The sequence below is a fragment of the Ursus maritimus genome, unplaced genomic scaffold, assembly GCF_017311325.1.
Source record: "Ursus maritimus isolate PB19 unplaced genomic scaffold, ASM1731132v1 scaffold_35, whole genome shotgun sequence".
Lineage (NCBI taxonomy): Eukaryota > Metazoa > Chordata > Mammalia > Carnivora > Ursidae > Ursus > Ursus maritimus.
Genome location: NW_024426119.1, coordinates 9,415,714 through 9,442,781, shown reverse-complemented (window position 1 = coordinate 9,442,781; position 27,068 = coordinate 9,415,714). Strand labels below are relative to the sequence as shown.

At 47.2% G+C, this 27,068-nt stretch overlaps 1 protein-coding gene across 1 annotated transcript; it reads left to right on the top strand.

Moving 5' to 3' along the window:
- Window positions 1–292: 292 nt before the first annotated feature.
- Window positions 293–27,068, top strand: TGM5 (transglutaminase 5). Its single transcript, XM_008702182.2, has 13 exons — window positions 293–311; window positions 1,084–1,395; window positions 1,516–1,761; window positions 5,194–5,312; window positions 7,820–7,948; window positions 8,497–8,674; window positions 17,764–17,902; window positions 18,519–18,622; window positions 18,724–18,963; window positions 22,284–22,649; window positions 23,130–23,290; window positions 24,510–24,643; window positions 24,837–27,068. The coding sequence occupies exons 1-13, from the start codon at window positions 293–295 to the stop codon at window positions 24,988–24,990; spliced, it is 2,301 nt and encodes a 766-aa protein (XP_008700404.2). The 3' UTR covers window positions 24,991–27,068.

The window sequence follows — 27,068 nt, the reverse complement described above, 5'->3', positions numbered from 1 at the left end:
GATGTGGAGGATCATAAATGTCAGGTTAAGGAGTATGTCTTTTGTATGATGGGCTGTGGGATATCTCAGAACTTTTAAAGCAGAAAGATGGCATGTTCAATTTGTCTTGAGGAAAGATAATCTCATGATGTGTTAGGAGGGGGTGGTGTAAGAAGCAGAAGACCTGATGGAGGCTATTATGGTCACTAGGAATGAAGTGAGGAGGTCAGAATTATGTAAACGTGCAAAGGGACAGGTGGACACCAGAGATATTTTAATGGGGTAAAGGGACTTGTCCACACACGAATGGATAATGACTAAGAAGGAGATAGGTGAGCCAATTGTGCTTTAAACCTTATGAGCCCAGGTGCCTGGGGACCACTGTAAGGCAAATGGAAGTGGAGCCTTTTTTGGGAAGACACAGTTGGAGAACAGTGAGATCAATCTATGTTTTATTAGAAGTTCCAGAAGGCAGGGAGTGGGACTTTCTCCTCCTTCTCCTTCTTCTTCTCCTTCTTCTTCTTTTTTAAGATTTATTTTTATTTGAGGAGGGGGAAGGGCAGAGGGAGAGGGAAAGAAGAGAAACCCAAGCGGACTGCCCATTGAGTGTGGAGCCCTACGCGGGGCTCAATCTCATAACCCTGAGATCATGACCTGAGCCAAAACCAAGAGTTGGATGCTTAACCAGCGAGCCACCCAGATGCCCCTGGGAGTGGGCCTTTCTTTGACTGTCCTCAGCATCCCATCTCCCAGGGCATTAGGCACATGGCATTAGTGGTGGTCAGAGAGTCAGCAAACTGCTGAAAGCATAGCAGCTAACTACCAGATCTAGATGTGGAGGCTGGTATAGGAGCAAGTGAAACTGTTAACTTGAGTCCAAAAACTGGATGCTGGGGTGAATCTGGAGACATGCTAGGGAGCAATCAAACTTGGCCAGGACTAGAAAAGGGGTTGGACAGAGGCAGAAAGCCATGCATCACCAGGAGGGTGTAAACAAGATGGGTACAGAGGGTCCTAGGAGCAAGGAAGGGAGGGAAGAAGGAAGTAAGAAAAAGGCACTTGCATGTGTGGATCCTCACTTAATCCTCATACCAACCTCGTAAGTCTGGTATCATGGATTCTGTTTTACTGACTCGGAAACTGAGGCTCAAGTTTATACAACTGATAAGTGGTGGGCGGGATTGGACCAGGCTCCACAACCCTGCTCTTTCATATGTCCCTGGCTGCCTTTCGCAGGGCTGGAGGTGGCCCTCACAGACCTCCAGAGCACCTGGAACAACGTGCGGCACCACACAGATGAGATCAGCTCTGACCGCCTCCTAGTCCGCCGGGGCCAGGCTTTCAACATCACTCTGTACTTCAGGAACCGGGGCTTCCAGCCAGGCCTAGACAATATCATCTTCGTGGCTGAGACTGGTGAGGACCCCTGAGGGTGTGTGTGTGTGTGTGTGTGTGTGTGTGTGTGGTGTGGACTTAGGGAGATTCTGGACGGTTGAGAGGGTACTGCAGAGAGCCTCTGTTCTGCTTCCCTCCCAGGACCCCTTCCAGACCTGTCCAATGGCACTCGAGCCCTGTTCAGCCTGACAGGTCGTCATGGCCCCAGCCCGTGGATTGCCTCGCTGGAGACCAACGGGGCCAGCTCCCTGGAGGTGAGCCTGTGCGCCCCTCCTGTGGCAGCTGTAGGTCGGTATCTCTTGAAAGTTCATATTGACTCTTTCCAGAGGTCTGTCACAGCCTACCAGCTTGGGGAGTTCATCCTGCTCTTCAATCCCTGGTGCCCAGGTAAGGTGGAGCGCCTGTGTGGGGGGTGTCTTGTCTCTGCCCCTTTGTCACTTCCACAGAGAGCCAGGCTCAAGGATTTCTAGACCCCTGTTCCCTGGCTACCAGAAACCTCCCAGCTGCATGCACTCAGCATCTACTCCCAACCACCAACAAACAGGGCAGGGAGAAGTTCTATTTATTTACTTATTTAGAATTTAAGAAACATGAGCCGGTTCATCTTTACTTAAAAAGAAAACTATTATAATTAAGTTTCACCACTATTAACATCTACCTTTACCATACATCTTAAAGAAGAATTTATTTATTTATTTGAGAGAGAGAGAGCATGGGGGGGGGTGCACAGAGGGAGAGGGAGAAGCAGGCTCCCCACTGAGCAGGGAGCCCGATGCACGGTTTGATCCCAGGACTCCAGAATCATGACCCAAGTCGAAGGCAGATGCTTAAGGAACTGAGCCAACCAGGTGCCCCACCATATTTTTTTTTTAAGATTTTTTATTTATTTATGTGACAGACAGCCAGCGAGAGAGGAACACAAGCAGGGAGAGTGGGAGAGGAAGAAGCAGGCTCCCAGCGGAGGAGCCTGATGTGGGACTCGATCCCGCAACGCCGGGATCACGCCCTGAGCCGAAGGCAGACGCCTAACGACCACGCTACCCAGGCGTCCCCCCACCATATATTTTTAAGTTAACTTAAAGTTTTTCATTAAAAGAAAATAAGTAAAATTTCTTTTAGTGTGGACTAAAGTAAAGGGAAAGAAAGAAGAAATGGAAAGGAAAGGGAAGGGAAGGGAAGGGAAGGAAGAAAGAAAGGAGGCAGGAAGGAAAGTAGAAGGTGACAAGTAAAACCTTATCCCAATCTCCAAGGTACATCTTCCAGAGGAAAATTCTGTTCACATTTTCTTGTGTAGCCTTACAAAAATGTTCTATGCTTAAATAAATATGTATTTATACATGTATGTGTATGATTATATAATCATACCATGAATGGGATTATATAGTACATAACATGCTTTAACTTGCTTTTTTCATTCAACAATTCAGTTTTGAATGTATTCTCCTATCAATATGTTCTTTTTAGTGGATACAATTACTCCACTGTTTGGATGCACCAAATGTTTTTAACCGGTCTCCTATTTATGGGTGTTTTGGCTGTTTCCAGTCTTTGTCTTAGACAAACAAAGCTGCAGGGAATAGCCCAGCACTACCTGTCCCACAATCCCTGTCATCTAAGTCTACCTGGGGGCAGAGTAGTTATACAGACATACGGATATGGTGTGGGCAGAATGAAGGACAAGCCAAGAAGAAAGAGTGGGAAGAAGGGCAGGAAGAGTTAAGAGAAGAGAATGAGGCTGGTGAGATTTTGGGCAGAGGCCAGACTCAACAGTCTTACTTCTAGTTAGAGGATGTCCCTTCTCCTTCCTCCCTCTCATCTACCTGCTCCCCCCAACCTTATCCTGAGGGGACCAGGTGAGTCGTGCCAGAACTGGCTGGGATCTAGCATCTCTAACCACCTCCCACCACCCACAGCAAGTGTCACTAAGTGGCACTCACCCATTAACCCACTAAGAGCTCTCACCCATTAACCATGTGAAAAGGCCCTACCACTGGGTCAAGGAAGACAGTTGTCTGTCTGTCTCTATCTCTCCCTCTCTTACACACCCCCCTCCTGGCCTCCAAGACCGTGGGTTTCAGACTGTACTGAGGTCTCCCCTGAGCTGTGAAAAGGACAGTGATATCTGTGGGGACTTGTTTTTTGTAGCTGTGCACCATCCAGGTTCCAAGGAGACTCAGTATGGGACTAGGGAGCAATAGGGGCTGAAGTCAGGATCAGTGGCTACCCCATCACCATGTCCAAGATATTGGCTGGGGAGCCCCACCCTGCAGCTCTGGCCACTGCTAGCCCCCAATGGCAGGAGGGATGTGTGTGGTCTCAACTGTGAACCCGCAGGTCTCACCACACTGGTGCAAGACCTCAATAAAAGGCATCTCTCCCAGGGGTCCTCCTTCACTGGTGTCCATGCAGGCAGAGTCTGAGGAAGCGAGGAGAGTACTTCTACCTAAGGCTTTGGCGAGGCTTCCAGACTGTTCCAGGACCTGCAAAGGGGACACCTGGTCCCATGGCCTTTGTTTGTTCATTCTCAACTTTAAAAAGATCATTTTTTACATCATGAAAGTAATACGTGTTCATTCCAGAAAATCTAGAGAATATCAATAGGCAAAAAGGAAAAAATTACTATTAACACCTTTTAGAATAGCCTTCAAAATCCTCTGCATAAATACGTTTTTAACAAACATCGATTTATGCAGTAATATTATTACATAACCCATTTAAACTTAATATATCATGTGTAGATTTTGATGCCTATATATAAAATTTTGTAATCTTACATTAATAGTGTACAGAATTATGGCTATTTAACCAGCTCCCAAGAACCAGGCATTTAGGTTGTTTCCAGCTTTTCAATGTTATAAACAGCACTCAGATAAATAGCATAGCACCCAAATCTCTGTGTACTTCCTTTTTTTTTTTTTTTAAAGATTTTATTTATTTATTCAACAGAGATAGAGACAGCCAGCGAGAGAGGGAACCCAAGCAGGGGGAGTGGGACAGGAAGAAGCAGGCTCACAGCGGAGGAGCCTGATGTGGGGCTCGATCCCATAACGCCGGGATCACGCCCTGAGCCGAAGGCAGATGCTTAACCGCTGTGCCACCCAGGCGCCCCTCTGTGTACTTCCTAAATACTGTCTTTAGATTAAATTCCTACAAAAGGAATGAGGAGGTTAATGCCAACCCCAGAATTCTGGTTTCCAATCAGGATTAGTTGAGTATAGCAGAAAGATCATGGAATATGGTATCATATGGACTTTGTGTTCAAATTTCACTCTGTACTTACATGTGATTTAGACAAGTTATCACTTTGAGCCTGTTCCCTCAATCTTAAATGGGGTCAGGATATAAATGTGCTTGGCGAACCAAGAAATTCCACCAAAGCAAATTTTTGCTGTTCAACCTCATGTTTGTATCGAACCTGTGGCTGGTGTTGAGGGATTGTAGAAGGTGGGTCTCTCCAAGAACCAGCCGCCTTCTGCCCCTCTTGGTGTCATCCAATGTCCTCCCCAGAGCTCTTTAAAATATATATATATATTTTTTACTTATTTATTTGAGAGACAAAGAGCGCACAGGCAGGGGCAAGGGGAGAGGGATAAGCAGACTTCCCGCTGAAGCCAGAGCTTGGAGCCCAGGGCCCAGAGCAGGGCTTGATCCCAGAATTCTGAGATCATGACCTAAGCCAAGGGCAGGCATTTAACCATCTGAGCCACCCAGGAGCCCCCAGGGCTCAGTTTCCATGGGACTTTGCTTTCTGGGGATGAGAATGGGGCGGGAAGGGCAAAATGACTTCTCTGCTTTGTGTCCTCCCACTTTGATTCCTAGAGGATTCTGTCTACTTGGACAGTGAGCCCCAGAGGCAGGAATATGTTGTGAACGATTATGGTTTCATTTACCAAGGGAACAAGAACTGGATTCGCCCATGCCCCTGGAACTATGGACAGGTGAGTCTGAGTCCTACTCATGGCTCATGGGAAGAGGGGAACAGGAGCAGGATGGGAGGGTTCTCCTCATGCAGGGTTCACCCAGAACTGACAAATGGGAACAGTAAGGTGTGAGATAACACTCCAGAGAGCTAGATGAGCAATCATAGAAAGCTGGAAGGTATTCTTTGCTGATCATATCTGGTTTGGACATCAGGATCTAAGGGGGAAGGGCAACTAAAGGCACCCACCCTGGAATTCCACTGAGCATGATGATGAGGACAAAGGGACAAGAGTGATGATGGCCATGATGGTGCCTGTTTTTTTGTCTGTTGAACTGTTTCCAGTAGGGCCTCCTTTGCCTCTCTCACGTCACCCTCATCACCCAGGCCACGCACCCTAGGATCAGTTCTGTCACACTGAGGAAACTTGGCCCTGAGCATCGCAGCCAGAAGCAGGGTTGGTGAGCAGTGATGCATTACCTTCCTGATTACTTTTGCCTCTTTGTTGGTTTTGATTAGATATCTTTTTCATTATAAAACTAATACATGGCTGTTTTAAAAACTTTACAAGGAAACATTGCAAAAATCGGTAGAGTATGAAGGCCATGCTAAGCACTGTCATCAGAATGGTGTATGTCTCTCTATGTTTTCTTTTTTGTGCGTATCCTAAAACATGATTTTATTTGTAAAAATAGCATCATGTTCATCACAGTGCTTTGCAACTCCTGCCTTAATGAAAGCCTGCCTCCCACATTAAGCTCAGCCCCCAGCGGGTGCTCAAGGCAGTCCAGCACCAGGACGGGAAAGAGGGTTCTCTCTCAACACTGTTGCTGGGAGAAGACCAGCCCCAGAAGCCAGATGGCTATTGGCTGGGAAATCCTGGGGGCCCTTGTGGAGCCTTGTGTCCATTTGATATGGGTTCCTCTCCTGGACTTACCCAAACAGAACTCTAACACATGTGGCCTCAGCCACATAGCCTATGCCCCCCAGGTGCCCACAGGCAAGATGAGACCTGGCAGCCTCAACAGGCCCCAAATGACCTCCCCAGCTCCTCGCTTAGCATAGACAAATGAGGATCTGGAGAGCCCCTGGAGACAGGAGCTTACCATCATCTGTGAGCGACAGAAGTGAGCAACTGCTTCTTTCTGAGCCCTGGGTCCCTCCTTTTCTCCTTCCCTCTCGTTCAGTAGACTTACACTGAATGTCTGCTGAGTGCCAGGCAGGGTGCTAGGTGCTAGGGATGTGAAATGAATTAAATGCGGCCACTGAGCTCATGGTGTACTGGAGACTCAGTCACATAAGCAGGTCATTTACCAAGCAGTGAGAATTGCAAAGGCGGAGACGGGCACAGGATGTTCTGGGAGCCTGGAGGAGGAGCATGTGATTGGGCATGGAGCTGTCAGGGAAGCTTCCTAGGAGGAGAGGGGCTTGAACTGGGTTACCCAAGTGAAGGAAGATGGGGAAACTATCCCAGGCAGAGGGGAGCATGAGCCAAAACACAAAGGTGAGAAACAGTTTGGTCTGCTCCAAGGGTTACAAGGAATCTGGTGTTGCTGGAGCAAAATGATGAAGCAGGAGGTATTAAGACATGAGGCTGGAGAGGTAGAAGGGGGCCGGATCAGGGAAGGCCTTATGTGACTTATAGAGGAGGTTAGAGCATTGATTCTGAAGACCTAGAGGCTTTTGAACATTTCAAAGCAGAAAAGTGAACTGATGAAACTGTCCCCTGGGGAAGATGATCAGAGAAGCCTCCTAATCCTGTTTATTGTCCAGTGGGAATATTACATGGGAATAAATGCATTAATTTATTCTCATTCAACCATGGAGTTGAATGCATGGGATCCCTACTATGTGCTGGGCACTGTGCCAGGTCTGGGGCATAGAGTTGCAAGAACAGCTGGAGAGAAACAGAGCATATGCCCAGGCAAGGAAGACAAAACTTGGCTTGATCATAACTGAAGCTAAACCAGGCTCGGGTTCAGGGAAAGCCTCAGATAAAATGGCATCCATGCCAAGCCCAAAGGACAAGTCAGCCTGCCTTGGGTGGGAAGTTTCCATACCTCACAGGCTATTAGTCATTCCAGAGCCCAACTGAGTCACAGATGCCAAGACGAGTTGGCATCAGCACCTGAGCAGTAGCTGCCAATGATGAGCTGGGTCAGCAGGTGGAGGTGGAAGATGAGGCAATAGGGTTTTAGCAAGAACATCCCATGGGCTCCAAGAGTGTGGGCATTGAAAGGTAAAGAGGGAAATAGAGACTTTTAAACCAGACTCATTGGCAAACACTCCAGGGGTTTGATTTGTAGGATATACAAACTGGGTGAGTTGTGACCCCAGAGCTCTGAGACCCTGCACCTGCTCAGGAGGCAGTTCGTGTCTGGGCTACTGGACACAGTTACCTTCCACATGGGTTTGTATTCCACAAACACACTCTTTTGGAGAGCTGGGTGGGGTGGTCATGAATTTCTTTCTGTATCTACATGTGCCAATCATGGGCGTTTTGCCTCTCTACATCTCCCCTTCTAGTTTGAAGAGAATATCATAGACATCTGCCTGGAGCTGCTAGACAAGAGCCTGAACTTCCAGACGGACCCAGCCACAGACTGTGCCCTTCGGGGAAGCCCCGTCTACATCAGCAGAGTGGTGTGTGCCATGGTGAGCTTGGCTCTCGCTCTGCCCACCCAGGGTGTGTCCAGGGAGGGAGGAAGCCATGTGTGGGTGGGGGTGCCCACTCACAGTTGCCCCCTGCAATGGAGGGATGAAGAGTCAAGAGCAGGGGCCCTCTGGCAAAACCAATTTGGCTGAGACTGAGAAAAAATCTGGGTAACAGGTTTTCTCAGCGGAGCTCTGAATTAGCTGGGTGTGGGCCATCACCTTGATTAATTCCAATTGCATGTTTTAGGGAAGGCTGAGTGTAGCTCTGGTTTGGGAAGTGGTCTTGTCTTTTCTAAATTTCCTTCCCTCTGAAGTATTTTTGAGAGCTCTCAGAGCCAAGCTCTAGCTTTGCAGGCAGTGGGTAGAAATAGAATAATAAACTGATTAATGGTGGAGACAAGTCAGAACCACCAGCTTCCTTAGCAGGTCTGGAAATTTCCATGTAAAATGAGATCAAAGAGTCCGCTGTGTCTCAGGCCCACAGACCTTGCCAGGTACCCACACATTACATCTTGCTTCTCATGTGTCTACGAATGGTTTCTCTTCAGATCAACAGCAACGATGACAGCGGGGTGCTCAATGGAAACTGGAGTGAGAATTACTTAGATGGTGTCAACCCTGCAGAGTGGACGGGCAGCGTGGCCATCCTGAAACAGTGGCATGCCACAGGCTGCCAGCCAGTGCGCTACGGGCAGTGCTGGGTCTTTGCTGCCATCATGTGCACAGGTACGGAGTGGAAAGGGCCCCATGGAGAGAACCAAAAGTGTATTGCCTCATGTCGTAGCCCTCTGGACCATTCTCATCCCAGTCTTGCACAGTTCCCACCAGGGAATGTTTCCAAGGAAGCCCTTTCTGTAAAACTGTCTCATCACTGACTCCAGGCTTCATGTGTCTGGGCTTATGGTACAGGATGGTTCTGAGGTAGAAATTGCACCCTTCCCTGCTCTTCTCTTCCTTTGATTTCGGACAACCTAAGAGCCTGGCTAGAAATTGTCTGGTCCAAGACAGGAATGAGACGAAAGGCCAGTAATTAGAAAACTTAACTTACAAACTGATTAGTGCCCTTTCTGAGCACGGAGGGTGGCCTTGACATGAGAGGAAAATGTGCATCACAGATGGTATGGGCCATGGGGCCAGAGCAAGATGGCGGTTGAAGTAAAATGACCTTTTGAATTTGGAGTTGTCTCGTGTTCAGCAGGCCTAGAGGCTTGACTCAGGCAAGGGAGGTAAGGGATGGAGGAAAATGGGAGATCAGCTTTACAAATAGAGAGTAGTTGCTACATTAGTACAAGAAAACCTAGAAAATCAGGGCGCCTGGGTGGCTCAGTCAGTTAAGCATCTGCCTTCAGCTCAGGTCATGATCCCAGGGTCCTGGGATTGAGCCCTGCATCGGGCTCCCTGCACAGCGGGGAGCCTGCCTAACCCTCTCCCTCTGCCTGCCACGCCCCCTTGCTTGTGTGCACCCACTCTCTCACTCTCTCTGTCAAATAAATAAACATAATCTTCAAAAAAAAAAAAAAGAAAAAAGAAAAGCTAAAAAATATGTATGGGGGTGCCTGGGTGGCTTAGTCAATCAAGCATCCGACTCTTGATTTCAGCTCAGGTCATGATCTCGGGGCCATGAGATTGAGCCCTAGGGAGACGGGCTCTGTGCCCAGCAGGGAGTCGGTTTGAGATTCTCTCCCTCACTTTCTGCCACCAATCCTGCCCCTCAGGCTCCTGTGCCCTCTCTCTTAAATAGATAAATAAATAAATAAATAAATAAATAACTCTTTAAAAGTAAGTAAGTAAGTATGGGGGAAAGAAAGCAGATGGATGTTAATTTGTAGGTGGCAAGAGGGGCAGCAGAAGAAGAGGGGGGCAGTGAATCTTGAGGCAACTGATACCTGGAAATGAGTCACACATCAGAGATAGGAGGAGGAAAACTTCTGCCTCACCCAGGGCCCAACTTGCTACTGGTCCTGACCCTCACCCTGCCCCCCCATGCTAGGCCAGCTCTCAGCTTCTAGGCACACATATCTGTATACCTGACTTGGGTCACAGTCAGGAAATTCTTACTCTTGTTAGCTCGGGAAAGAGGCCAAATAACACCTTTGCTCACAGGACTGTCTAGTCCAACCCAGGTAGATCAGCTCTGCCCACAACTTAGCGTTCATTGTGGGCACAGAAATACCCTATATGACAGGGGCACCTGGGTGGCACACTTGGTTAAGCGTCCAACTCTTGGTTTCGGTGCAGATTGTGATCTCAGGGTCCTGAGATTGAGCCTCTCCACAGGCTCTGTGCTTAGCATGGAGTCTGCTTAAGATTCTCTCTCTCTCCCTTTCTCTCTGCCCCTCCCTGCCGTGTTCTCAGTTTCTCTCTAAAATAAATAAATAAACCTTAGGGGAAAAAACCCTGAAATTCCCTGTATGGCAAAACCTGGTGCAGTCTGTGTGCGTATGTGTGCTAAGCCCATCTCTGGGTTCGTGGAGGAAGCTTAGAGACCCCCCAGCTGCTGAGGAGCGAGCGCCAGGCCTCTGGCCAAGGGTACAAGGAGGTTTCTGTCAACACCCACAGAGGATGACTTCACATGGGTCGATGAGGAAGAAGTCCTGAGCTCTTCCTCCTTTGCAGCTGCGGAGCCTCACCTTGAGGTGGAGTCTCTAATTGCCCGGGAATGAGAAACGAGGAAATCAACAGCTTTGATACTCAGAGCCAGAGAGATATGGGTGAACTGGGATGTCTGAGCCATCCAGGGAGCGGGCACAGGACTGGCAGGCGGAGAATGGATCAATCTTGTGCATGATGGAGAGGGAACTTTCCTCTGCATGGAAAAACTTGAGAGACTAATGGGCTGGGTGTGTACGTGGAGAGGGAGAGGACCAGGGTTTTGGGCGTGGTTGTCTGGAACTGGGTGATGGGAGGGGTGGAGCCAGTGAATGGAGATTATGCAAGGAGAGCAGGTCAATTAAAATGTTTATGAGAATCATGGCCCCTTAGTGACCTGGGAAGCAAAGGGTTGGGCAAAGTGGGTCAAATGTGGCTTGATCCACCTATAGCTCAGGCAGCAGCAGCCTTCCCCAAAAGGGCCACCATGGTGAATATTAATAAATATATCTGTTTGAAAAACTCATTTATTCATCCAGCTACACTTATTGAGTCCTTATTCTACACTAGGCACTGTGCTTCAAGTACACCTGTATACAAAGATGGGTAAGACCCAGCCTTTTTCCTCCACTAAAAGTTATCAAATTCCTTAGCCCAATATAGCTGCCAAAGCACATTTATTAGTAATATTATTATTTCACACTCACGATAGCTGTCATTTAACGGGGACTTCTTTTTTGCCAGGCACTGTGCTAAAATCTTGACAACCTAGAAAAATGGTGAGGTATGTGGACTCTGGAGGTAGGCTGCTTGGGTTCACTACCATCAATTGGCTGAATAGCCTTGGGCAAGTTACTTAACTTGTGCCCCAGACTTATAATGGAGAAAGTAATAGTACCTACCTCTTAGGGTTCTTGGAAGGATTGAGGGAATTAACATATGGAGAGTGCTAAGAATAAATGGTGTCTGGCCACAGTGAATGTTTAGTAAGTACAGCTAGGATCACCTCGTTTGATCCCCCAGATGACCTTAGGAGGTAGGTTCTATTATCATCATCTTCACTTTGCAGACAAATTGAGCAGCAGGGCCAGTCTAACATCCAAGTCTGGCATGCTGTGACCACTAAGCTATACTGATGCAAAGACCTCGCTAGCAGCTGCCATTTACCCAGCATCCTCTGTGCTTCAGGCATATGGTAGGCACTTTCCCGTATGACCACCCGCAAAGTAGATATCATAACCGTCCTTTTACAGATGAGAAAACTGAGGCTTGAAGTGACCAAGTGACTCCTATCTGACTCCGAAATGCATTCTCCCTTCTGCAGCACTGCCTCTGTTCAGAACTGCCTTTTTAAATGTCAACATATTAACTTCAACTTCCTAATGAAAAATCACTAACAGGAAAATTTGCATGCATCATAGATACACTTACAATTTTTGAACAGGCTTTTTCTTTGACATTCATTTAGCTGGCTGTTATTTTGGGAATTTCAGACAAATCTCTGGCCTACTTTTTCCGTACTCCAGGGCTGGCCACCCACAGCTCTTAGTCATCAGGCATTTCCTGTTCTGGCCATCCACTCCCTGTGACAGGGAACCTGGAGAGAGTTCCAGCAGCTCCCCTCAACCCCAGCCATTTGTCAGAGTTCTAAGGCTGGTTCCTTTACACTCTCCTTGCCCTTTTAAACTGCGCTTTTTTTTTTCTGTGCCCCTGGGCAGACTAACTCGCAGTCCCCCAGTACTATCCCTCCCCCGCTACAGTTCGAAGAGTTGGGGTGGGCGTTCTCTTCCTCACCATGTCTCTCTCTCTCCTGCCACTCTCCATGTGGTCTATCTTTTGCTGTGCAGAAGCTGTTCAGTCAGCCCTCAGTTCTTCTTCAAGAGGAATTGCTCTATAAATAGATATAGATTTGGCGTGTCTGTGGAAGAGGTGAGTTCAGGGTCTTCCTACATCGCCATCTTGGACCAGAACTCCTGAACTGTACATTTTACAAGGGTGAATTTTATGGTATGTGAATTATATCTCAATAAAGTTGGGGTTTTGTTTTTGTTTTAAAGCCAGGCATCCTGGGAAGGTACCTGGTCTGTTCCTGCCCACAGCTGCATGGGGTGGGGACAGGGGCAGGTCTATGGGGCCTGAACGTTGTTCTGTGAGCAGGTCTATGGGGCATGATCCTCTCCTCTGTAGACACCTGGGCCCAGAAGCCATAGTGGGAAGGGTGGTGGGAAGTGAGGAGGCTGTGTTGCTTGGGCCTGGGCCCTCCTCTCTTCACCCAAAACTACCCCATGTGTATATCTTTTGTATATTGGATCCCCACTTATGCCTTGCCTTGCATGTAGGACCCTCTGCTTAAAACTTTTTTGAACACACCTTGGCTAGATGCCCATCTAAGATTTCTTCTCACTCAGTTGTGTAGTGGCCTCTATAAAGTACCTCATTATCTTCATCTGAATACAACACTTGTTCTCATTCTGTTTATTGAGCCCTTAGCTCTCAAAGAACCTCAGCCAAGGTCCTGGTGCATTATTTTGCCTCATCTTTTGGCTCAAACACAAATCAAACACTATTATTCTCCATTGATTTATGAGACATCTAGGATTGTGTGGAATGTTCCCTTACTAGGTTGTGGGTCAATATATGGCTAGCACCTAGAAAAATGCCTGGCACATGGTTAGCTTTATATAAATGTTAGTTATTATATTTAGTCTGATACTGTTTTAATCTCAGCCTCTTGGACTCCAGAGGTCTTGCTCGGTCTCACTCACAAAGTGTTTCTAGTCACCCCCTAACATTCAGTTCCCCATCATCTCTATCACTTTTTTTACATTATTTCCTTCATCTGTTCTGTGGAGTGTTTTAGGGTTAAATTAATCATATTCCTCATTTCATAATATTTATCATACCAGGTCTGCTTCAGGCATTTTAAAATAATTAGTTAATTAATTGGTTTTTCCTCACTTTTGTCTTATAACCTGTTCCTATTCACCTCCCCCCATGATAGGGAAACATTTTGATGTATTTAATATGTAACATTGTCTCTGAAAGTGCTCTTACAGAAGAAAAAGTATATTGTTATAGTGCAATATTTTTCCAATATGTTTTTTGTTTTATATATAGTATTTTTCATCTTTAGAAGTTCCATGGGATCATCTTTCTATCTTCCATTTCTCTTCCTATGTTCATGTTTTCCTTTACCTCCTCTTGAGCATATTTATAATATTTAAAATAGCTGTTTTAAGGTCCTTGTCAGTTAATTCTATCATCTCTCTCATTTCTAGATCTAGCTCTATTGATTGACATTTTTCCTGGCTATGAGTCATATTTTTCTGCTTTTTTACATGCCTGGTAATTTTTTTAAGTAGATATTATTATTATTATTATTATTATTATTATTATTATTATTATTATTTGAGAGAGAGAGAATAAGAGAGAGTGTGAGCAGGGAGAGGGACAGAGGAAGAGAGAGAGAATCTTAAGGCCTCCACTGGGTGTGGAGCCTGATATGGGGTTCGATCTCACAACTCTGAGATCATGACCTACACTGAAATCAACAGTCAGACTCTTACCCAACTGAGCTACCCAGCCGCCCCTATAGTAGACATTATTTTTTAGAGCAGTTTCAGGATTCATTGTCATTGCAGACAATCAAGAACAGTTCTAATATGACTTTGTGAAGGTATATCTGAAAAATAAAGACAATATAACCACCTTGGTTTAAGGAACAATTAAAGGCATGGGAGGAGAAGATACTTTAACCATTTGGAAACTTAATGTGTCCAGGGAGAAATTAAAAGATGCTAAATATCATCACATTTAAATGCAATCACTTCAACTCTATTAGCTGAAGCTTTGGCTGTATTCTTCAGGATAAGCCATGGAAGTGTGGCAGGAAAGCTGGCCAAACAAATTGAACTCTAACTTTCCACTGATCTCTCTTTTAAATGGGAGCCACATTTCAACATGAAGATGTAGTAAGGGAGCAAGGGAGAGAAAAGAACTGGTGAGAAGCTTCACAGCCAGCCCTGAAACAGACTCTGTGTTTTAATACACCATTGGGATGATGTCCCTCACCAGTCGAAAATGAGCTACACTCCTTGAGGACGGGAATGTCTTTCCTTTTTGTGTGTGTGTCTAACCCACTGCCTGGTTAATCTCAGCGGCTTGACACGTATCACCGAATGACTGCTGAATGGCTGAGTGAAGAGACATAGTAATTCACACTGGGAGTGTGGTGCGGTTTATACCTTGGGAACTCTGCAGCCCTTTCTCAATTCTGATATCTTATCCACCTTTGTCTAAGCATCACAAACACCTCCCTTTTACGAAGGCTCAGCTCCCACAAAATTATCAACGTAAGAGTCACCTGAGTCTCGTGTCACACTGTGAGTCACTAGGACTGATAGTCTGCAGGAATCTTATCCACAGGTTAAAGACAACGCATGTCAACACAAATTTAATGAGCATCTACTCTGTGCCCAGCACTATGCTGGAAACAAAGAAATGCAAGAAAAGTGTCCTCTATAAGTCCTACTCTAGGGGGATTTGTAATCTGGCTGACAAGACAAATACGGGAGATCACAGAGCCCCATCCAGTGATAAAATAAGCGGCACAGGTGACTGGGATTAAGGGAGAGCACGGGAAGGGACGCTAATGTGGCGTGAAGCAGGCAGTGAAAACTCCACAGAGAAAGGAGCACTGAGAATGAGGTGTTGCCGGGATGCCTAGTGAAGTTACAGTGGTGTGGCTTGTTGCTAGAAGCATGGGGATGCTTTGAGATCAAAGAAACGTGGGCTTAAATCCTGCCCTGGCTCTCCTCTTTCTGCCGTGCGACCTCAACCTCTCTAAGCTTCAGGTTTCTCCTCTTTGAAGTGGGGATAACCCCAGGGTTGTGGAGATAGTTTAATGAGATCATGCCTGTGCAGTTCTGGGCACCATGCCTTGCACTACGATGATGATGATGATGATGTCATCGGCCAGCAAGGAAGACAAGCACAACTGAGGTTGTGTTTAGAAGCAGTGAGGTCTCCATACAGGCTCAAGATTCAAATTCAGGAGTTGTGGGTACACAAGGGAGAGATGGGTCCGTGAGACACGATGAGCTCTTTGTGCGAGGACAGAGCAGGTGGAACAGAGGGAGCAAGAGCCCAGGAAAAAATATATGTGTATGACTTCACGCAGATCTGAGCACTGTTAGCTCCCGTAGTGTGATGTGGAAGTTAAAGCCGAGGCCTCACTCCCCATGCAAGCAACCATTCTAGCCCCACTGTGCCTCACTGGGATAGGCTGTTGTCCCCCAACCTAGGCCACTCACAAGCCAGGAATAGAAACGAGTGAGAACGGATCAGGGCAAACCCATCTTCACTCTAAGCTTACGCTCTACTGACAGTCAAGGTTGATACCCAAAGCGTAGCGTACAGTCATTACGATAGTACTGTGTGTCAAGTCAGAAACCACCAGAATGGGCAAAAGATTCATGAGACACCCATCTAGCAACAATGCACCATCTTTCTGCAAAAGAGATCTGGCTCTGTGTTGTTAATAGCTGTATAATGGTAAAGACGAATATTACACAATCCTTGCCCTCGGGAGGGCGGACTCGCAAACAAATCATTACAAGCCATGTGCTATGTGTACTAGAGAACTTCAGAGTGCCGTGAGAATAATGACCTGTGTTCAGGTGGGAAAGGTCCGTCCAGCCTTGTTGAGCAGGAGCTGACACCACCACCGACACTCCCAGTGGCTGTTCATGAATTCATCAGGGTGAATTCCGGAGGCTTGCTTCCTGCTCTCACTGCCAACCCCTGCTTGGCGCCTTCTCTTATTATCCCTTTACCCACACTCCTGACTGTAATCTCAGCATAAATGTGTTCAGTGCAATGCTCCTGAGTCACCTGAATGCTCTTGCCTTACTCCTGTCTCATGTTCCTTTAGTGGCAGCTTTGACAACCTTCACCCACCCGTCTGAGGCTGTCCTGTGTTACCTCCACCCACAATTCACTTGTCAGCTCTGCTCACTCCCTGCCCTCATTTCTTGGCCCTGCACAGACCTGCCACTCCAAGAGAGCTCCAGGTTCCCCTTTGGGCTTCTCTCCTCTCTGTTCCAAGCTGTACCCAGAGATGTGTCCACACCTTGGCCTGGACAGGATTTGTGTCAGTATTTGATCACATAGGAAAATGCTTGATATGTTTAATAAGTTGAAAATACTAGAGTGCTGAACTGTGTGTGCAATACTGGGAGGTGGGCTCAGAATTGAGTATGAGCTTAGCAGTGAAATCAGGATTTGAGTGATAGGTCTGCAATTTCCTAGCTGTGTGACTTTGGTCAAGGTTGCCAACTTTTCTTAGCCTCCGACTCTTAATCTTTAACATGAGGATAATAATAGCAGCTTCTGTGTTAGAGTTGTCCTGAGGATAACTTAGCAATATGCCTGCTGGGTATTATTATTATTGAATTATTATTATCATATTATTATTGAATGGGGTGACCTGCCAATGCTGGACTTGAACGGAGAGGGTCCCCAGAGCATTGGTGGTAGGATGGCCTGGGGGATATTGCTGTACTTAAAGAGTGCAGAAGGGGGGAAATATGGCAGGGGACAAAGCAAAGAAGTTGGCTGGCAAAGGGAAGAGACGCCTCCTCAGGAATAAAAACAAGGCCGTACCTCCTTTCTAGAATTTCTCTACTAGGTACAAACTCTCACTTTTCTAAGCTTTTGTTACACAGTTTCCTTCCTTTTCTGCCTTCCTTTGTGATGCTTTCCTTGATAAGCTTCCAAGCCAATAAATCCATGGAAAAGGGGGAATCCAAGTCACAGACCTCTTTGTCTAAGAATTTGATGGTCTGAGCCAAAATTCTAGCTATTTGGCTTGAAGATGGAGATTCTAGGCCAAGAGAGAAGTGAGATCGAGTCAGGCCACTGAGTCTTGCCAAAGGAGGTGTGCTTGTCCCCTCCTGCTTGTAGGCAGGAGAACTCACAACTTGTTTGGCCCTGGCATTGCTTGTCTGAGCAGCCAGAGGCTCAGCCTTTGCCCAGGGTCTCTTCCATGAGCTCCAGAGAGGAGCTGAGGAAGGTGGGGAGAGAGGTTGGCAACCTCACCAACCCATTGCCCCAGACAGCTCCTGACCGGTCCTGCAAGTGCCAACTGAATGGTTTCCTTGGGCCCAGGGAATCCGTAGGGTTCCTGAATCCACAGCCCACAGGAGATTTTTTTGCTCTCTCTGCAGTGATGAGGTGCCTGGGGATCCCCACCCGCGTGATCACCAACTTTGACTCTGGTCATGACACAGACGGAAACCTGATCATAGATGAGTATTATGACAGCACGGGCAGGATCTTGGAGAATAAGAAGAAGGACAGTGTCTGGTGAGAGACAACCTCTCCATCTCTTTCCAGGGCAAACCCCTCCAGCGGAGAGCTGGGCAGGACTGTGCCCACAAGCCTAATGCCCTCTCATGCCCCCCTCACTTTCACCAGTCCCAGGCTCCGTATCCCCAACTCAAAGGCTGAGACGCAGCTGAACACAAAACCGATTCTGAGTTTAGAATCCTCACATCACAAGAGCTTTCTGCCCTGGGTGAGGTTTCCCTTTTTGTCATCTCTTTCATTTAATATCAGCCTGTAGCTCTGACCACAAGAGGGCCTGAAGCCTCACCTCCAGACACACATGAGTCAGCAGCACACACAGGAAAGGGCCACCGTTTGGAGGGAGTGAGAGAGAGATTTTTAACTTCAGTTAGTTCTGGAAGCCTTCACTCTCTATTCATAGAAGAAAGCTCTTTTCTGAGCAAGTCGAGGCTCACAGGAGGAAGAGCTGCCACCACTCACCCACAGAGGTTTAAAGCCTAGCGTGCACTAAATCTGTCTTTCTATTTAGCAGTCCATTTGCCCACCGCCCCCTGCCTTGCTCTAGAAAGAACACATGCACTACAAGCTCTCCCTTAGCTTCATTTGGCACTGACTCCTCTGGCTTCTCCTTTAGGAATTTTCACGTGTGGAATGAGTGCTGGATGGCCCGAAAGGACCTCCCTCCTGGATATGGAGGCTGGCAGGTGTTGGATGCCACACCTCAGGAGACGAGCAACGGTGAGGCTGTCCAGAAAGCAGAACCCACTCCCACAGAAACTGCCCTTGCCCCTGCTTGACCCTGCAGCAACGGTCCATCGTGGCTCCTATGTTCTCCTCAGGCCTCTACTGCTGCGGCCCTGCCTCTGTCAGAGCCATCAAAGAGGGAGAGGTGGAGCTGAACTATGACACAGCCTTTGCTTTTTCCATGGTGAATGCTGACTGCATGTCCTGGCTTGTCTATGGAGGGAAGGAGCAGAAAATTCACCGGGACACGAATACTGTTGGCAATTTTATCAGCACCAAGAGCATTCAAAGTGATGAGCGAGATGACATCACAGAGAACTACAAATACTTAGAAGGTATGACAGAGCCAGCCCCTGCCAAAGACCAAGTCCTGGGGACACCTTCCCCAGGGAACCTCCCAGCCAGCTGGGAAACCATACGGACCCTGAGGGACAGAACCCAGGTCCGCTGTCTCCTCAGGTTTAAGGTCCCAGCTGAGATGTTCCCACTGCCTCACTTCCTTGTGCCCACACCACCCCACATCCCACAGGCCAGTGAGCACCCCACCAACAGTATGTGAGTCCTTCACTGCTGCCTTCCTGAAAAGTTAGCCTCCTTCTCAAGATGGGAGGGGATTTAGTAAACCCTATCCTATTAGTTAATTTAATGAATTTCATTTAACATATTGTCTAATTAACTTCATTTTATTGAGTATTTGGAGGACAATCCAGACCACCAGCCAGTACTAAGGCTAATACAAGGCCGAATGTTTACTCCAACACCTACACCCTGAAGAGGATGGTTCTGAGAGGTGGGAGACCTGGCGGGGGCTTCTTACTCAAGTCAGCAGGGGCAAATAGGCAACTAAAGTAGTCAGGCGTGAACTAATTCCCCAAATTTGAGAAAGACCAACCACTAGGTTCAACCACCAGGGAGCCAAGCGAAAACATACAGTCTGTGAGGACCAGAAGCTAAGTGAGGGGCAGGAACCGAGCAACAGTGAATCAGCAAAATGTGGGAGTGGCAGGTAGCTGAGCAGTTGCCGGGAGTGCTGGCGAGTAGGTATCTGTGGTTTATCTATGTGGGACTTCGGGACCCACGGAGAAGCTCCAGGATCTGAGCCTAGGAAGGGGCTTTACACAGTGAGAGGCAAGCATTGAACACAGCCCCCCATGCTGCTCATCATCCCCTTCACCTCCAACCACTCTGGGGCTGTTTTGGTGGGGGTGCCCAGAACAGGTCCTGAGGCAAGGACTCAAGTACAAGTGGTTTATCTGTGAGGCCATCCAGCAACTACTGGCAGGAAGGAAGGTGAGCAAGTGAGACAGGGGAGGGGAGGAAGCCAACACAGGGTGCCTCGTCACAGGCAGCTGGAGCTCAGCTCCTGCTTGGGAGCTCTGTGAGTGGGGTTGCCAGGGAAAATACAGGACAAGTAGTGCTTTCGTCTAACCATGGCCCAAATTATTTGTTGTTAATCTGAAACTCAATTTAAATGGCCCTGTATTTTTATTTGCTAAATCTGGCAACCCTATCAGGGACTCAGTGTGAAATGTAGAACACCACCACAGATTCATCCCACCCAAGAGGAAAGGGGGCTAGGCTATTTATCCAGCAACTCCTGTCCGTCAGGGACTGAGGCCTTCTCCTTGGGGTGTCAAGTCCCTAGCACTTTTGGCCTGCTCCACACATAGGCTAAGGCAGCTCTGGTAGCAAAGAAAGCCTCAAAGAGTGGTAGTTGCTAGAATTTGGAAGTAGGGCATGTGGACACTGAACTGGTGAATGCCAAGGGAATGTGAGTGGGCACTGACAGCATTGCTAGAGGTCCGCAGGGTTCCACTGTAATCTGGGGGGTTTGGAGCCATATTCCTGTGGGCCTGAGGGTGCTGCTCAGTTGGGCAGTATTTGATCTCCTCCTGCTCAGCCTGACAGGTTCTGGGGGTAGAGCAGACCACAGGTGAGCTAAATCTGATTCACATCTCCCTGGGCCCACTCTTGCTGAAGTAGATGCCTTGAGATCCTCATCTGCCTGGAACCAGGCTTAGAATGATCCCCAGAGCAAGGGGATAAAAAGTGGCCTCTGCCTGGGGAGGATATGGGACACACTGAAGGGCTGGGGGAAGACACTGGCAGCAGTGAGTGTTAGGTGAACACATCTGCTGGGATTATTAGGGAAGCATGGGTGAATATTCCTGCATATCCTGGCCACGGTACCATCCTAGGACTGAAACCAGGCCTCTCTGGGAATTCAGCTTGCCTGAATTTTATTTTATCTTATTTTACTTTATTTTCTCTTCTATTTTTTCTTTTTTAATTTTTTATTTATTCATTTATTTATTTTACTGTGGCTTCTCACTTTCATTTCCAGGAATTAGTCTACACCTGATCAATCATTTCGTTCTGGAACAGGAAATCATAGCATGCTGCTGTCTTTAAGAGCCTTACTCTTCCCCATCTGTGGGCCTTTATCTTTCCCATGGGGAAGGCAGAATAGAGTCTAGTGACCACGAGCACAGACTTTGGTGTTGGGCAGATTTGGTTTCTACCTGGATTCTGCCCTTTGCAAGTTGTGGGACTTGGACAAGTGACAGGACCTCTCTGAGCCCCATTTTACTCATCTGTATATGGATTATATTGTTGTTGTTGTTGGCGAGGATGTGGAGAAAAAGGAACCCTCGTGCACTGTTGGTAAGAATGCAAGCTGGTGCAGCCACTGTGGAAAACAGTATGGAGGTTCCTCAAAAAATTAAACATAAAACTACCACATGACCCAGCAATTGCACATTTGAGTATTTATCTAAAGAAAACTAAAACACTAACTTGAAAAGATACATGTGCCCCCATGTTCACTGCGGCATTGTTTACAATAGCCAAGCTATGGAAACAGCCCAATGTCTACTGATGGATGAATGGATAAACTAAATATATATATATATATATATATACACACACACACACATACATATATATATGTATATATACATATGTATGTATATATACACACACTGGAATATTATTCAATCACACACACAAAAAAACCCCACAATGAAATCTTGCCATTTGCAACAATATGGATGGACCTTGAGGGCATTATGCTAAGTGAAATAAGTCAGCAAAGACAAATACTGTATAATTTCCTCTCTTATATGTGGAATCTAAAAAAAAGAAAAGAAATCAAGTTCATAGTACAGAATACAGATTGGTGGTTACCAGAGGCAGAGGGGTGGGATGGGAGAAATGGGTAAAGGGGGTCTAAAGGTAAGTAAATAAACAAATAAATAAAACGGTGCCAGTGATTTTTTTAAAAAATCGTTCTAGGCCTTTTGTGGCACCAAATAGAAGGTCCAGAGGGCCCTCCCTATCTAAACGGGGGAGCATCAGACTCCCTGCTCAGTGGGGAGCCTACTTCTCCCTCTGCCCCTCCCCCCCGTGTGTGTGTGTGTGTGTGTGTGTGTGTGTGAGCGTGCACGCACGCGCTTGCTCTCTCCCTCTCTCTCTCAAGTAAATAAATAAAATCTTCAAAAAAAAAAAAAGAAAGAAAGAAAAAGAAAGCACCCGATGAATGGTAGGGAATGTCTGTTGTTGGAAATGAGGGTTTTAACAGCTCTGCAGTGTTTGGCCAAGGCTTACCTCCCTGGGTCAGTCTGACCCACAGCCAATGCTCTCTCTGCCCTTCCAGGTTCCCCTCAAGAGAGGCAGGTGTTCCTGAAGGCTCTTCAGAAGCTGAAGGCTGGAAGGTCCGAAGACCCCCACCAAGCAGACTCACAACATTCCACACCTGAGCCACGGAGCGGGGATGGCCTTTGGAGCCTGCATACACCTTCCCTTCGGCCCAGTGATATTGTCCACGTCTCCCTGAAATTTCAGCTGCTGGATCCTCCCCACATGGGCCAGGACATAAGATTTGTCCTGCTGGCCCTCAACATGTCACTCCAGTTCAAGGACCTCAAAGTGAACCTAAGTGCCCAATCCCTGCTGCATGATGGCAGCCCCCTGCCCCCTTTCTGGCAGGACACAGCCTTCATCACGCTCTCTCCTGAAGAAGGTATGGGCTCTGGGTCTGGGCATGGGGACAGTCTGTGTACACAGAGTGGGTTATGGAAATGCCAGTGGGGACAAGCCAGACAACAAGGTTTTGGGGACAGACCTCTGTGACACCAGTCTTCCTTAATGTCCCCTTTGGCAGAGATTCCTTCCCCCTCCCCTTCCCTCCTTTCTCTTGCTCCTCCTTCCGTCCCTTTACTACTTCAAGGAAGGGAGCCTGGTTTAGTAGGGGAAGCCCGAGTTTTGGAGGCATCTAGAAATTGGTTAGAACCTCAGCTCATCCATTACCAGGAGAATGATCTTGGGGAAACCATTTTGCCTTTCTTAACCTCAGCCTCTCCACCTGAAAACCTAGTAACTTCTTCACTAGGGCTTAGTACAAGTTGGTCCCCTTTTCTCCAAAGAAGGGTCCCCCAGATCCAACCCAGGCCTAGCTGATTTTCCCAGCTACTTTCACCTCTTCTTTTTGTTTTCTCCCTAGCAAAGACCCATTCCTGTAGAATTCCCTATTCCCAATATAGCCAGTACCTGTCAACAGACAAGCTGATCCGCATCAGTGCCCTAGGTGAAGAGAAGAGCAGTCCGGAAAAGATCCTGGTGGACAAGATCATCACCCTAGCCTATCCAGGCATCATAATTAATGTAAGTGGCCCGGGGGCTCCCGGTAATCTGGCTGGGGTTGGGGGGAGTGCAGCCCTCTGAAAGTCCGTTCAGGAAAGCAGCCCCTCTTTTCCACTGCCTCTTCTGGTGTCCCCAGGTACCTCCTTATCAGAAACATGAGATTCATCTGAAAACATTGGACAAGGTGTCCATCCTCTTGCACCATTAAAGTCCTTACGGGTGGACCTTGAGCAGGTGCCATAGAGAGGATGGGAAGAGATCCCTCTCTTGTGCCACCTCCCACTGTTGGCCTTCCCCAGGGTCAACATAAGAAACTATGAACTAAAATGGGAGGAACCTGAGTGGGGAGAAAAGCACCGCCTGAGCTCAGCTCAGGTTTGATTTGCCATTTCTTGGCTGTGCCTTCTTGGACAAGTCCCTGGGCCTCTGCTTCTGAACTGTCAAATGAGAGGATTAAGCTAGCTGGCCTCTGAGGACACCACCTGCTGTGACATTCTGTGGTCCTCTGAGTGGGAAGACTTCATGGGTCTCCAGTGTTGTCTCCCAAAGGCCAAGTAACCGCCTAGACCCTGCTAAGCGAGCCTGTGGTGCCCCCTGGTGGGATGCATCTGGCAAACACAGCCACTGGAGTCTTGTTTTAGGGAGGGTTTCCAAAAGTGCCTCCAGGTTTCCTGAGGCTACTTCCATATCTCTACAGTCTTGAATGTCTCATTGCTCTTCACTCACACACTGGGGTGAAAAGAAATGAGCCCGTTATGTATGTTAAGAGGGAGGAAAGGAATGGAGTGGACTTGCAGTAAGAAAGTGCCAGAGAAGATTCTATCCACTCAAATTATGCATGAGAATCCCTTGGGTTTATTTTACACTTGGATGAAATCCTTGAAGCAGAGGAAACATCACTAGAGACTTCAATTCATCAGACTTTTCCAAATGCTGGGATGAGGGATATAAAACATTTTATACAAATATCTATGAATGTATAAATGAAGCACAGTTTTCCATAACAGTATCTCATGTGGTATACACTGATATTTTCTTCCACTGCATTTTTAAAAAACATTAATGACAACCCACTGAGTTGGTTTTAAGTCATAACTGGAAAAACATGGGCCACAGAAGTCCAGGTCTTCAGGAAATAGATCTGAAGAGCAATGCCCTCTGTAAATGTTTGAGGGATGAGGAACTGGGGAATGAGATTAATCTTCTGCTCCCTTCTTCTCCTCTGGATCTCTCTGTTCAGGTTTTAGGAGCTGCCGTTGTGAACCAGCCACTCTCCATCCAGGTGCTGTTTTCGAACCCCCTCTCAGAGCACGTGGAAGACTGTTTGCTGACTGTGGAAGGAAGCGGGCTCTTCAAGAAACAGCAGAGAGTCCTGTGAGTGCTGGCAGTACGCGGCTTTTGCCCCCATCTTATCCTGGTGTTTTCACTAACCTTCTTTCTGGTGACTGGCACCGAGGCCAGTCTCTAAGAACACCAGGAAAGAAAAGCCCTGGTTGCTGAGGGAAAAAGAGCTCTGGAGTTCTCATGACACACATGGTCTTCTAACATTCTCTTTTCTCTGCTACAGCATTGGAGTCCTCAAACCTCAACACAGGGCCAGCATCACTCTGGAGACTGTCCCCTTCAAGAGTGGCCAAAGGCAGGTCCAAGCAAATCTGAGGAGCAACAAGTTTAAGGACATCAAGGGTTACAGGAATGTCTATGTAGACTTGAGGTTATAAATTCTGGAACAAAGAGCCGGATGCATAGATTTTAAGCTTCAGGAGAAGGAGCACGTTCGAATGCAAGCTGTGCCATTCCCCACCACAACAGAGGCTTTGCTGGGCTCCAAAGTAAGCAGCAGAGGAGAAGTCCACGATGGGTAGTCTCCTGGGCCATTTGCACAGCTCCCTAGGACTCTGATCAGAGACCAGGGACTCTACGGCGTCCAACCCAGAAGTGTGAGATAGCACGGAGGTCTGAGGACACTGGTTGAACTTGGTCATGACTTACTGCCCCCCCCAAAAAAATTGGCTGAGCATCTCACTGTCATTTTGTCACTGCAGTGGCTAGTACCCTAGTCCCAATAAACTTCAGTCCTTGTTCTCACCCCCTTTGCACCCATGTAGTCATCATTTTCCTTGTAGCAGCCCCCGCCTATTCCCTGGATGCTGGAAGTGTCCTATTGTTGCAATGAGTCCATTCAAGGGTGATTACTGAGTGCCTGGTATGTGCCAGGCACTGGTCTGAGTGTAGGGGAGAAGAGAGTAAACAAAGCAAAGGCCCTGCCCCCATAGAGCTTACATTCAATTGATGGTGGAGGGGGAGATACAGACAATAGACATGTCAACAGGTAAGTAAGGTATTTACAGATGATGTGTCAGTCATGATCTGGTTAGGAAAACCAAAAGCCCTGTAAGGGTTTCTACATAGTACCTATTCTCTTTGTATCTTGGGAAAAAAGCCTACGAGATGTCCCACTTGAACTTCCTTTGAATCCCTTTCCATATCACATCCAAGATGTCCCTTAGTCTTAACAGCTCCAGCCTCTTGGCTCAAAGTCTGCCAGTACATTGTGGTGCTGGATGGACCTCGAATGACTGTGGTTCCATAGATAAAGCCAGCTGAGTAATGCAGTGAAGTAGATTTTTGGTAGGAAAAGAAGTACTCTCAGACCTTTCTACTGGTTGTAGCTTGTGCGTATGCTCCTCCTGAACACAAAGCAACTCCAATCATTATCCCCTCTCAGACGCACCACTTTCCCATGGCACGGCGCCAAGTTCAAGATGGAGAAAGGCATGAATACCTGCCCTCCAGGCACTAGCTACATGACTGAGACAGCTGTGTTGGGCATATATTAAATTCACACACATGAAATAAATGCTTCTATTATATAGAAACAAAAGGGTAAGTGTAATTGATCAGAGGGAGAGAAGAGGGTGTGGTGAGAATTACATAGCAGGTTGAGGTCCTATTAAAGAGTAGGCTGAGAACCAGGAGAACCCTGACAGCAGGGATCGGGAAGTAACGTATGATTATTTCATTCTGTAACTGTTGCCAACAATCATGAAGAATGATTTCAGGAAAACACTGTGGATAGGAACATCTTACAGAGACAGTGACCTCTGAAATACTTGCACCACTTCAACTACCACACCGTCAGACTCTTTCATGAATCTTGATTTTGACACTATATTCATTAACTCTTTCAGCAAATATTCACAGAGTTTCTACTAGGGGCCAGGGCCTGAACTAGGCACTGAGGACACAAGAAGGACCAGGGCCTGTCCTCAAGGAGCTCAAGTCTCAGCATGAGGAGAATGAAAAATGAACAGGAGGTTATAACACAGAGTGGTGAGAACTACTGTTGGAGTGAGTGTAGGGTTTGTGGGAGCACGAGGAGGAACAGCTTGTCTAATCTTGGGATTGTGAGTCAAGGAAGGCTTCCTGGAGGGAGTGGCATTTAAGCTAAAAGACCAGGAGCTAGCCAAATAGACTTAGGGTCAAAGAGGTTGGGGTGGAATAAAGCAGTCAGGAGCTGCAAGTCAGTCAGATAGCTAGAAATCAGAGCTGGAGGAGCTAAGTAGCAGGAAAAAATATGGCTAGAGCCAAGGGATGAAGAGCTTCAGACAGGCAGTCTAAGGAGTTTAGACAGTGATCACCTATAGGCATATGTTTCCTTTAAGTCTTGGATCACAGTCATTGCCTACAATGTCAGTGCTTAGAGTAGATTCTATTTTACAGACTGAGCAGACTTCATGTGATTTGAGAAGCATGTAAAGGACAAATAGTTCTCCACACTGGTCTGTCACAGGAGCTT